This window comes from Melozone crissalis, unplaced genomic scaffold, assembly GCF_028551555.1.
Source record: "Melozone crissalis strain CALT ecotype California unplaced genomic scaffold, PUWL_Pcris_2 ptg000023l_1, whole genome shotgun sequence".
Lineage (NCBI taxonomy): Eukaryota > Metazoa > Chordata > Aves > Passeriformes > Passerellidae > Melozone > Melozone crissalis.
In genome coordinates this window covers 40,511,070-40,524,213 of record NW_026535801.1, presented here as the reverse complement: position 1 = coordinate 40,524,213, position 13,144 = coordinate 40,511,070, and the positions used below count along the sequence as shown (strand labels likewise).

Sequence of the window (13,144 nt, the reverse complement as noted above, 5' to 3'; positions counted from 1 at the left end):
TTTGGAATTCCTCAATCTTTGGAATCCTTTGGAATTCACTGGGAAGAGGATGGGATGGGGCTGGCCCACGCTTGCAGCAGCGAGGACACGCCGGGCTCTCAGCCACTCTGCCTGTGATCCTGCAGCGGAATTTTGGGATCTGTGGGGATTTTTGGGAGAAGAGCAGCACTGACCTGACGGGCAGGGTCCTGTCCCCTTTCCTGCGGTCCATCTCCCTCTGGGGCACGGGGTACCAGCGGAAATTCAGCTTCCAGTTGAAGCCCCCGTAGGTCATGTCCGAGCCCGCCATGTACTCGAAGGTGTCGTCGCTGATCACGTCGATGATGGGGCACACCACGGTTTTCCTGGGGAAAAAAATGGGAATTTGGGGTTATGGGGGTGTTTGGGCAGGGAGGGAGGGAACGGGGAAAAGGGGGAAAGAAGGGGGAATAAAATGAGGGAGAAAGGGAAAAGAGGGAGGGAAGACAGGGAAGAAAGGGGGAAAATGGGAGAGGATAAAGAAAAGGAAAAAGGTGAGAAAGGGGGAGGAATGGGAGGAAAAGAAGAGGGAGGAAAAGGGGGGAAAAGAGGAAAAGAGGGGAAAAAGGGGGGAAAAATAAGAGAGGAAAAAGAGAAGGAAAAAGGTGGGGAAGGGAGAGGAATGGGAGGAAAAGAGGGAGAAAACGGGAAGAAAAGAAGGAAAAGGGGGAGAAAGGAGAGAGAAAAAGGGGGGAATAAAATGAGGCAGAAGGGGAAAAGAGGGAGGGAAGACAGGGAAGCAAGGAGGAAAAAGAGAAGGAAAAAGGTGGGAAATGGAGAGGAATGGGAGTAAAAGAGGGGGAAAAGGGGGAGAAAAGAATGAGTAAAAAGGGGGGGAGAAAAAGGGGACAATAAAATGAGGGAGAAGGGGAAAGAGAGGAAAAAAGGGGAAAAATAGGAGGGGAAAAAGAGAAGGGAAAAGGTGGGAAAGGGGGAGGAATGGGAGAAAAAGAGGGCAGAAAGGGACAGAAAAAGGAGGGAATAAACTGAGAAAAAAGGGGAAAAGAGGGGGGAAGGGTGAAAAGGAAGAGAAGAAGAAAGGAAAATAGGAGGGGGGAAAAGAGGGAAAGGGAAAGAAAAGGGGGGAAAAGAGAGGGGAAACAAAGTAAAGGTAGGGGAAGAAGGGAAAAAAGGGGGGGAAGGGAGAAAAAGGGAGAAGGGGGAAAGGGAGAAAAGGGGAGGAAGAAGGGAAAGAAGGGAAAGGGAGGAAAGGGGGAAAAGGAGAATAATGGGGAAAATCAAGGGCAAGCGGGAAATGAAGGGAAAGAAGTAAGAGGTAAAAGGGGGGAAAGCTGGGGAAGAAGGAAAAAAGGAGGGAAAAGGGGAGAAAAAGAGGGGAAAAGGAAAAACAAAGATGGAGAAAAAGGGTGAAAAAAAGGGAAAACAAGAAAAGAGAAGGAATAAAAAAGGTGCAAATTTCCACAAGTTCAGGGGGCCAGAGAGAGTTGTTCCTGGTGAAAAACAGGGAGAAAGCTTCCTTTGAATGGGAGAGATCCAGACTTTGGGAAAGCTGCTCCCACATTTATTCAGGAATGAGATTTTGATTCAAACAGCAGAGAATTCAGAAAATATTCAATGTTGTCTTCATTCTAGCTCAGTGAATCCTTTTCATTCCCATTTTTCAGCACCAGGGAAGGGCCTGGAGCAGATCCCTGCCTCTGGAGCTGGGAACTCCTCACCTGTCCTCCTTGATCCTGGCCAGCAGGGGCTCCAGCCAGCCCAGGGTGCACTCACAGTGGGCATCCAGGAACGTGATCACCTGGCCCTTGGCAGCTGCTGCCCCTCGGAGCCGGGCCCGGATCAGCCCCGACCTCTGCTCCATCCGCAGGATCCTCACGGGCACCTCCAGCTTCTTCACGTAGTTCTCCAGGGAGGCCTTCAAAAACTCTGCCAGAATTGGGGAGAACAGAAGGAAAATGGGATATTTTTAGGAGGTTTTATTCCAAGGGGGTCACAGAACCTCCCTGCTTGGAGCATCTCGTGGGGGTCCCTTCCAAGCCAAAGCATTCCCTGATTCCAGGATAATATCTCAGGAATTTTAAACAAAGCACAATCAGTTCCTTGGAATGAACCAGCAACCACAAAACAAAGACACTTTGGGCAATCTGCAGCTGGTTCAATAAAAAAAAAAAAGGATTTTTTTTTGATGGATTTCCCCATTGGAGCTCTTTGCATGCTTTTAGGAAAAATGGGAATTACTTGGCTCAAATCCTCCTCCACCTTCTGGCACAGGGAATCATTAAGCCACTTAATGAGCAGGGAAATCCAGGGAGTAATTAGGGTTCAATTAATGCTCCATGGGGCAGAAGTGAAGGATGGAGTGGCTGCAGGGTTGAGTTTGCCATCAGCACCCATTGGGCTGCTCCAGGAGCCTGTCTCATTCCACTGGTTCCATTTAAGGAACTTGATGGGATTCCTTTTCCAGGGACTCCCAGTTCCACAGGCAGAGTTTGCTTTTTAAAGTCTGGGGTCAAAACAGAAATGAAAAGGGAAAAAAAAAAGTGAAGAATGAAGGAAATTAAGCACAAAGAGGTGCAATAAAGGCAGAGCTGGTATGAGATGGTCCCTTCCAAGCCAAACCATTCTGGGAGTCTATGGAAATGATTTAGTGGGGATATTCAGGAAATGGAATAACATGGAATGAGGAGGGTGGAGAGACAGGAAGAAAAGGATTGACCTTTCCAGGAATATCAAATTAACTGAGCTGGATCTGATCCAGGGCCTGAAGGGGCTCCAGGAGAGCTGCAGAGGGACTGGGGACAAGGGATGGAGGGGCAGGAGCCAGGGAATGGCTCCCACTGCCAGAGGGCAGGCATGGATGGGACATTGGGAATTCCTGGCTGGGCTGGGATCCCCAGAGCAGCTGTGGCTGCCCCTGGATCCCTGGCAGTGCTCAAGGTCAGGCTGGACAACTGGGATGGTGGGAGGTGTCCCTGCCATGGTGAGGGGCTGGATTAGGTGCCCTTTAAAGGTCTCCTCCAAGCCAAACCATCCTGGATTCCATTAATTTTTTCCACCCCGCTCTAGAACCCACTACTGCCGGGATGAGCTGGGTGAGACCCACACTCTGAGCCGTCCCTGAGGGGCAGGAGGAGGGGATGGGATGGGCTGTGGGATGGGGAGTGCAGTGGCAGCCCCACCTCTCTCGCTGGCATCATCCACCAGCAGGATCTCGGCCAGCAGGCGCGGCGGGGAGCGCTCCAGCACGCTGTGGATGGTCCTGAGCAGCGTGCTCCACGCCTCGTTGTGGAACACGATCACCACGCTGGTGTTGGGCAGCTCCTCCGGGTACACCTTGCTCTTGCACCTGCCCAAAACACCCAGCGAACAGGGAAAGGGGTCAGGCCACAGCAGGGACAGCCCGGAGGGGGATCTGTGCCTTCCCGGCATGGAAAAGGGGCTTGGGGGGCACCACGGCACTGCTGCCACTCCCAGGGAATGATGGGGCAGGAATTACAGGGGCAAAATGCCAGAAACTGGAATTCCAGTGGCTCTGAGGCAGGATGGAAAAGGGGCCTGGAAGCAGCCATGGCTCTGCTCCAAGGGGAACCTGCCACATTTCAAGCTGATGGGATGAATTAAGGAACAAACTGGAGAGCCAGAAATTGGCATTCCAGCTGTTCTGAGCATGACACAAGCTGGAGAAGGGGCTCATCCCACTCTCCCATTCCTGACATCCCCAGCAGGGATCAGGCTCCACCCCAGGGTTCCAATTCCAGCCCTGAGCTGTTTAATCAGGAATTCCAGGTACAGCCATTCCCAGGTGGATCTGGCTCCAAGGAGGTTTGGAGCACACTGGGAATGATCTGAGATGAGCTGCCAAGGAAAGGCAGAGCTGACCCAGGACTGATCCACCAGGAATGTTGAAATCCTGCCTGCTTTCCCAAAGTTCCCACTCCAGGACCAAACCCTGCCAGTGAACCAAGCACCATTCCATTGTTTAGGGTATTTCTGGGAAAACCAGGAATGCAGGGCACCTGCACATCCTTTAAAATGGGAAACAGCCACGGATTTTTCAAAGTTAATCCATGCACACTTAAGCCTTCAAATTCCCCTCCCAAATCCCATTTCCAGAGGTCTGTGGGAAATGTGGGATCCCAGATTCCCTGCAGATTCTCTGGGAGAAGATCCCATGGGAAGGAGGTGAGGGCCCTTCCAAGACAGCCTGAAAATTCACCCTTGGGAAAAAAAAATCCCTGCAAAATAACCCTGAGTTTATCTGGGATTTTAACCAAACTGCTCCAGCATTTCCTGCAATTCCAAGCCCCTTGAAACCAGGAATAAAAGAAATAAAAAATCCCCCCCTAAGGAACAATTTTCCTTAAATAAAATCTCTTTTCTCCTCCATCCAGGGATGTCTTGGGGGCCCCTCCGAGGCTGCCAGGGAGGAAAATCTGTTTTCCATGATTTTCACACTAATTAAGGAGCTGACAGCTCCTCTTTTCCAATTATATCTCCCATGCAAACGGCTGCTCCAAAGGCAGCTGCAGCCCACGTGGAAAACATGGGGGGAGAACAAGGACTGTGCTTCTGCAAGGGAAACGTTCACATTTTCTCAGAATAAAGGAGAACTGCAACAATCCCAGGGCGTCCATGCCCATGGAAAACATTCCAGGGATATTCCATGGAGTGACAGATTTGCCATCACTCATCCATGGGATCAGGGATGGGCTGGGATGGAAGGACCCGAAATCCCAGTCCTGCAATGGGCAGGGACATCTCCCTCTGTCCCAGCTGCTCCAGCCTGGCCTTGGGCACTGCCAGGGATCCAGGGGCAGCCTCAGCTTTGCTGGAATGTTGTGCCAGCATCTCCCCACCCTCTGAGGATGGAATTTTTTATCCACCACAACTAAGAACTGGAAAAACCCCAAATCCAACAGGTCCTGCTGCAGAACAAATGCATCAGGGGTGGCTATCCCAAAATAAACCAGTTTTCCCTCCCCTAAGGGCTGAATTTCAGGAATAACAATCAAAATCCAATCAAGAATTCCTGCCCTGAAACACAGATCTGAGGGAAGGATTTTCCCAATTTAAGGGAGTTTTCCCACACATCCATTGCCACTGCTCCCCCCCAAGCCCTTTCCCCCACCTAGGATCACATCCCAATATTTTTTCCTTTGGAGAATCCCCACAAAACTCCAGCTCCATGTTTAACCCTGGCAGCTGTTGCAGAAATCCCAATGTTTCTGCTCAGCCCTGGATGTTCCCAAGCACTGAACACACCCAAGAGCCAATTCCAGCTGCAATCTCCAGGAGAAAATCCAATTAGGATGCCCCAGCAATCCATGGAATAGCACTTGCAGACTCACTCATCCAGAAAAGATTGAGGATGGATTTCTTCCCTCGCTGGGGAAAATCCTTGGGAACGAAATGAGGCGTTTCCCTGGTGAGTTAAGCTGGGTTTAAGGTCCATCAATAGCTCCTAATTAGAGCTGGCTCTGATTAAAATCTCCAGCTTGGCCATTTCCAACAGGACCCTGGAAATCCAGGGACATTCCCTGACAGAAACCCCAGGATGGAAAGGGAATGAAATCAAATTCTGTGTGTGAGATCCCACAGATCAGCTGGAATTAAACCATCAGTCCCAGGGTTGGGATGCAATGGCAGCCAGTCCTGCTTGGATACAGCAATGGGATGGGGAATTTCTGGGGTCCTGATGAGAAATCCCAGTCCCACAGAATCCCATTGACCCTGGAGCCAGGCTGGGAGAGCTGGGGATGCTCATCTGGAGAAGGGAAGGATCCAGGCAGAGCTCAGAGCCCCTGGCAGGGCCTGAAGGGGCTCCAGGAGAGCTGAGAGGGACTGGGGACAAGGGATGGAGGGACAGGAGCCAGGGAATGGCTCCCAGTGCCAGAGGGCAGGGATGGATGGGACATTGGGAATTCCTGGCAGGGAGGGTGGGGACGGGCTGGGCTGGAATTCCCAGAGCAGCTGGGGCTGCCCCTGGATCCCTGGCAGTGCCCAAGGGAGGTGTCCCTGCCACAGCAGGGCCAGGAGGGATGGGATTCCAGCCCTCAGCCCATCTCAATCCCTGGCATTTCTGGGATGGGATTTTGGCCCCCAGCCCACCCTAGTCCCCTCATTCCCAGGATGGGTTCCAGCCCCCATTCCCAGCCCAGGATGGGATCCCAGCCCCGTTCCCATTCCAGCCCCTCACCCGTCCAGCCGCACGTCGGGCAGGCTGCGGTTCAGCGCGATGCGGTCGCTGGCCAGCAGGTTGAACTGGTTGATCTTGAACAGCTCCTTCATCTTCTCCTGCTCCTCCTTGGGGATGAGCACGGCCCTGCCCATCTCCCCCGGGCCCTCTTGGTTCCTGGAAATAACGGCTGGGAAACCAAACGGCAAAAGGTGCTGTGAGCACCTGGGAATTGGATTCATCCTTAGGGAAGCTTCTGGTTTTCCACAGGGAATGCTGGAAATCCAACCCCCATTCTCCCTCCAACGCCCATCCTCCCTGCTCCACTGGGAGCTTTTATCCCTCTCTGCATCCAAGAACATCCAGTTTTATACCAAGATGACTGAACCCCTCGGATTTGTTCCCTTCCACTATCCCAGATTGCTACAAGCCCCATCCAAGCTGGCCTTGGACACTTCCATGGATCCAGGGGCAGCCTCAGTTTCTCAGAGAAGCTGGGGCTGTTCCTGGATCCCTGCGATGTCCCAAGCCAGGCTGGACAGGGCTTGGAGCAGTCTGGGACAGTGGGAGGTGTCCCTACCCATGGAATGGGATTTAAGGTTCATTTTAACCCCAATCATCCCATAAAACACAAACACAAACTCAGACAACACCAAAGCAGCACTAAATCCTGCAGATCCTGGGATTTCCTTGTAGGAAAGGCATTCTGTGCTGTTCTTGTGAGCCAGCAAAGGCCTCCTGAAGATACGGAAAGCCCCATATCTCTCCTGAGGAAGTCACCAAGGTTGTCACCATGGAGATGTGATGAAGGAGAGAAAGTTAAGAGATACAGACTCCAGTTGGCTCACAGAATGATGTGGCTTCTTGGTCACCTACTGAGAACTTTGTTTCTTTCTTGTAACCAATGGGCAGTGAATGTGTTTGTTAAGTAAATGTGGATATCTTGAAAAAGTATAAAAGCAACATGTCACTAAAATAAATCCCTCTTGCACCCTTCTGATGGAGTCGTGGTACTTTGTGCTGTGTGGTGCTCTATAACATTCCCTCTGCTGGGAAAAGCAATTTTGAGACACAAATGTGAGGTGAAATGTGACAGGGTTCACAGGGGTCCCAGGATGAGGGGAGAGACGAGGATCTGACTCCATGTTTCAGAAGGCTGATTGATTATTTTATGATATATATTATATTAAAACTATACTAAAAGAATAGAAGAAAGGATTTCATCAGAAGGCTGGCTAAGAATAGAGAAAGAATGATCACAAAGGTTTGTGACTGACCAAGACAGTCTGGACAGCTGACTGTGATTGGCCATTAATTAGAAACAACCCCATGAGCCCAATCCCAGATGCACCTGTTGCATCCCACAGCAGCAGATAACCATTGTTTGCATTTTGTTCCTGAGGCCTCCCAGCTTCTCAGGAGGAACAATCCTAAGAAAGGATTTTCCATAGAAGATGTCTGCGACAGCCAAACACCCCCAAGCCCTGCCAGGATCAGCTGGAAGAGGCGGGGGGCAGCACTCACCGCGCAGGGCGGGCAGCAGGGAGCGCTCCTTGCTGTCCTCACACTTGTTGCACTCGCTGAAGTAGAGCAGCAGGAACACGTCCAGCAGCACCCAGAGCAGCGAGGTGGCCAGCACCACCCGGCAGTAGCCGAACCTCCTCATGGCTGCTGGCACCCTGCGACGGCGGGAGCACAGCGGGGTCACAGCGCCAGGGCACGGGGCTGCCAGGCAGGCAGGGAGCAGCAGCCCGCTGCGGGCACAGAGACAGCAGGTTCTCTTGGGTTCATGGATATTCATGCTTTTACTGAACACTGTTTGACACTGAAATGTTCACTTTCCTCAAATATAGGATTTTAGATTTCTCAGCATTGAATTTTTATCCTGCAAAAATATTTCGGACTCCACCCAGTGAGCACCAAAGAGTCCTTGGAAAAGGCAGCAGAGTCACTGATCCAGGGTGGGTTTGGGCTCCTGACTGAATTTGGGAGTTTGGAAAACAAAGCTAAAGGTGAGGCCTCCACACCCAGCTCTCCAAAGGGTGGAGCCAGGCTGGGAGAGCTGGGAACGTTCCCCTGGAGAAGGGAAGGATCCAGGGAGGGCTTCCAGAACATTCCAGGGCCTGAAGGGGCTGCAGGAGAGCTGCAGAGGGACTGGGGACAAGGGATGGAGGGATAGGAGCCAGGGAATGGCTGCCAGTGCCAGAGGGCAGGGATGGATGGGACATTGGGAATTGGGAATTCCTGGCTGGGCTGGGACTGCCAGAGCAGCCCCTGGATCCCTGGCAGTGCCCTGGGACAGTGGGAGGTGTCCCTGGGTGGATGGGATAAATGGGATTTCAGGTCCCTTCCCATCCAAACCATTCCAGAACACCATGCTCTCCCCTCCTGAGGCTGCAATCAGTAATTAGAGCTCTGTAATTAATGACCCCCACTCACCATCACTGCCTGCATTCCGTGCCCACACTCCGTGTCCTGCTCCAGCCATGCTCCCACAGAATTCCCTCAGCACTGAACCACCGGACAATTCTCCAAGTGCCTGGAATAGAAAAAGAGAAGAAAATCCCATCACTTTTCCATATTTCCTGAAACATAAAGAAATTTCTTATAATTAAAAATCCCTCCTCAGTTTTATGCACATTTTAACTTCCTTATCCTCCCCACCTCAGCTCCTCATTCCCAAGTGGGATCTTTCCATTTTCCATCCCATTTTAATTCATTTTCATCTGAGCCAAAGGGATGGAAGACCTGGAGTGATTTAAATAATTTAAATAAATGATTTATTTAATTATTCTTGCAGCATTTCTGCATGGACTCCTCATTAATAACAATTTCCATCTGTCCTAAATATCAACCAATGGCTCTTCCTGCTGAGGGATTCCCAGGACGCTGATTTAAAATTCCAGGAATTGCTGTTCCAGGGTAACACAATCCATTTCCACAGTGGGCACAGGGAACAGTTTCATTACAGGAAAATAAATGAGGAAGAAAATACCAAATTTCCCAACAAAACTGTGGATGCTCCATCCTGGGAAGTGTCCAAGGCTAGAAGGGCCTGGAGCAATCTGGGATAGGGGAAGGATTCCCTGCCCACGGAAGGGGATGAGCTTTAAGGTCACTTCTACCCCAAATCATCCCAGGATTCTGTGATTGCATAAAATCCCCTCCTCCAAACCTCCAAAAGGAAGAATGCTCCCCAAAATAAGATTTATTTTAACTGAAATTCAGCCTAACAAGGTTTGCAGGAAGAGGAGGAAGGGAAAAATCCAGAGAGGTTCTGAGCTGCCTCTTCCTGGAATAAACTGAATTTTACCCCATTATCCTGCAGCAAGGCAGAGGGAAATTCCTGCCCTGAATCCTGTAGGACTGGGAGCAAGAAAAGCAGGATTTGGGGTAGGAAACAGGAGGCAAACTGAGGAACCTGCCAGCATTTCCTGGGACTGGCCCCACACAATGCTGGGGGGAATTATGGAGGCTGCAAATCCAAGTGGATGGCAATTCTAGACTCCAATCCTTGATTTGCCTTTTCCCTGGAATTAAAACCTCAATTTTCTGTGGATATAAACCAATTGCTCAGGATTTTCTCCTGTAACCCGCCCCCAGCCCCTGGTTATCCCCATATCCCCATGCCCAGGATGACCAATATTTAATTTTTTGAGGCACAGAGACACAGAACCCATCACTGCTCCCTGAAAACCTCTTCATTCCCTTACCCTGCAAGGTAAAATAAATGTGGATACAGCAAAAAGCCCCAATTCTTGGGCTGTATTTTCCCACCACAGCTGAGAATTTAATTCTATAATGAAACTTGGGGTAATTTCTGACTCTTTCATGGGATGAAAATGTGGAAATTGCAGCAGCACAGGTGGGGGTAGGAAATAAAAGCGTGTTCAGAAGAAACTCAGCAGAATTTTGGGGAATCACAGAATTCTGGACTGGTTTGAGTGGGAAGGGACATTAAGGATTATCCCATTTCACCCCAAGGGACACCTCCCACCATCCCAGGCTGCTCCAGCCTGGCCTTGGGCACTGCCAGGGATCCAGGGGCAGCCACAGCTGCTCTGGGAATTCCCAGTTCCCAATGTCCCACCCATCCCTGTCCCTCCACCCCTTGTCCCCAGTCCCTCTCAGCTCTCCTGGAGCCCCTTCAGGCCCTGCCAGGGGCTCTGAGGTTTTCCTGCATCCTTCCCTTCTCCAGGGGAACATTCCCAGCCCTCCCAGCCCTTCTGGCCTCATTCCAGGAGGTCAAAGCCCTTCATTCCCAAATGGGCACTTGCTGCAAATCCGGCTCAGCTGAGCCCTGAGCTGCTCCTTAATCCCCTGGCACCCCTCAGGCTCATCACGGATGAAGTGTCCTAATCCCCAGCAGGACAGGAATAACCTGGCCATGGAAATTCCCACAGAAAATCCCAAAGAAAAGCAGAGGAGTTGTCCAGTTTCTCACCCAGCTCTTTGATTCAGCAAGGTTTGAATTCCAGAATTCAGCTGCATCCTAGGCATGTGATTAAATCTTCCTAATTAACATCAGAACTGCCCTGACCGCAGTGTGACCCCACAAACCTGCAAGACTCCAACTTTCCTTGGCCACCTGCATTCCCAGGAACACCAAACCTGACTGCCCACAACCCCGTGCTTGGATAAGGAAGGACACAAAACCCAAATTATTACCAGGAAAGCATTGTTCCCAAGCTAAATATTCCCATTTTCATGGAATGAAACCTAAACCAGAGCTGAACATTTTACCAGTCAAAACTGCTTTTCATGCCACCCTAAACCCTAGGAAGGGATTCCATGAGCTGGGCCTGGTAAAGCTCAGCTTAACCCGGTGTGGGACAGGAGCAGGCTCAGGATGGGACACGGATTTCCCCGCTCCCCTGCCAGATGCGGCCACATCTGCAGCAGCCCCAGCCAGCTGCACATCCCAGCAGTTGCCTGGCAACAGAGGGATGCTGCCCCGGGTACCAGGCTGTGCCCAGCCCCCAGTTTGTCCAGCAGATGCAGGATGGGCAGCTGGGGAGCCCAGCCCAGCCTCCCAGGCTGCAGGAGCTTTGGGTTCACTCTCAGGGATTTGTTTCCCTGCTCCTCCAGGAGCCCATTCCCACAGAGAATGACAAGTTCACCTCCTGTCCCCTGCTCACAGCAAAAGGAGGGAGGAAGAGAAGTAAAATCACCCCAAAACCCAGCCTGGCTTTCCCAGGGGATGAGAGCCCAGCAGGGCTCTGTCTGCAGCTCAGCCATGGAAATGGAACCCAGAACATCCCTGGGAATCTGTTCCTGTTCGTGCTGCTGCTCTGGTGAAACACAGAGCCAAACCTCACCTGCAGGCACACCAGGGTTATCCACAATTCCCTGGAGAGCAGAACTCCTGCTCCTCTCCTGACATCCCTCTGCAAGTGTGGAGGGGGAAATCACCCAAGGAGGGAGTGGGAAAGTGCCTTGGCTGAGCTTTATTTTCCTTGTGAGCCTTCAGAGCACAGGCACACCCCAGAACTGGGCAATGGATGGAACCACTCCTGCTCCCACTCCAGAGGTGAATTCCTGCCCTTCCACTGTCAGTTTTCCAAGGAATCTCCTGTTTGCCATGAGGGCCCTTCACACCCACTGAGAGCCCAAATCCAGCACCTCCCACCTCACCCGCAGCTCCTCTCCCACCGAAAGGATCTGGGATGGAAACAGGAATGGGATCCTTGGGATGGCCTCAGACACTGCTCTGCCATGGATCCCAGAGAGCAGAATTTCAGGGATTTGGGAGCACCTTAATCCGGGTTTCAATCCCTGCTGCCATGGATCCCAGAGAGCAGAATTTCAGAGGTTTAGGATCAGCTCACCCAGGTTTCAATCCCCACTGCCATGGATCCCAGAGAGCAGAATTCCAGAGATTTGGGAGCACCTTAATCCAGGTTTCGACCCCTGCTGCCACAGATCCCAGAGAGCAGAATTCCAGAGGTTTGGAGCAGCTCACCCAGGTTTCAATCCCTGCTGGTAAATCCAAAGCAGCACCTGACACTCAGGGATGCTCCTGCTCGTGAGCGCTCAGCCTGTGGCAGCAGAATTGGAATTTTTCATGGAATTTTTCGGAGATTTGGGGGGGAAAACCTGCCAAAACCCCACAGCAAGAAGGGTTTGAGGCTTCCAGGACTGCCCTGCTCAGGCAGAGCCACACAGGGCTCAGGAAGCCCACCAGGAGAAATTCCCAAGTGGGGATTAAATCACCCCCAATTACATTTTTCCACCTAAGAAAAGCAGAATCCTGATGCAGAATTCCCAGCTTTCCCCTCTGATAAATTACAGGATTATTTCTCACAGCTGTCCTGGGATTCACCACAAAAAAAATTCAGCCAGGAAGGTTTGAAACTCCCCCTTTCCAATTTAAAATTGGATCTGAGGGCTACACTGATCTAAGCAAACCTGAATATAAAACGCACCCTCCAAAAATCATCATTTAATTCCATGAGCAGCTCATTAATTCATGGATAAGGAAGAACTTTTAATGGCAGAACTGTCAAACTCCAAGATCAATCCAGGGAAGCTCTTGCACATTTAGCAAGGAATAAAAATAGGGGGGGGGAAGGGGAAAAAAAGGCAATCAGGTACCTTTAGAGCCATGCAGTGTTTTGTGTTTTAAGAATTCCGTTTTTTCTGCCTCTCCTCTCTCCTGAAATTTATTAATAGCCCCATTCTTCCCTTGGGAATTCATTCCTGTGACTCAGGAATTGAAGTGGAAAAGCCTCATTAATTCCTCTCATCCCAGACCTCGGGAGGAAAACCTTTGGGGGGCTTGGTTCAGGCACAGCCACACAATTCCAGGCTCCCCCAATTCCATCCTCCACATCCCCAGCAGCTCCAGAGGCACAAGGTGGGAAATTTGGGAAGAGCTCACCTGGCTTGATTGCCTCCTTCAAAGTCCTGGGGCTGCGCTGGTGCAAAGCACTGAAAAGCTGCAGATAATTCAAATAAAGATTTAAAAACCCCTAAATCCTAGTGGAATAT

General features: G+C 51.0%; 1 protein-coding gene across 1 annotated transcript in view; it reads right to left on the bottom strand.

The window, feature by feature from the left end:
• Nucleotides 1–13,108, bottom strand: part of GALNT13 (polypeptide N-acetylgalactosaminyltransferase 13) — a 36,446-nt gene extending 23,338 nt beyond the window's left edge. Inside the window, exons 1-7 of the mRNA XM_054277768.1 lie at nt 13,035–13,108; nt 8,594–8,693; nt 7,679–7,908; nt 6,176–6,344; nt 3,159–3,325; nt 1,698–1,905; nt 174–344 (exon numbers count right to left, since the gene is read on the bottom strand). Coding sequence (XP_054133743.1) covers nt 174–344; nt 1,698–1,905; nt 3,159–3,325; nt 6,176–6,344; nt 7,679–7,820 — 857 coding nt within the window. The 5' untranslated portion in view covers nt 7,821–7,908; nt 8,594–8,693; nt 13,035–13,108. The remainder of the gene's footprint in view (nt 1–173; nt 345–1,697; nt 1,906–3,158; nt 3,326–6,175; nt 6,345–7,678; nt 7,909–8,593; nt 8,694–13,034) is intronic.
• Between the last annotated feature and the right edge of the window lie 36 nt (nt 13,109–13,144).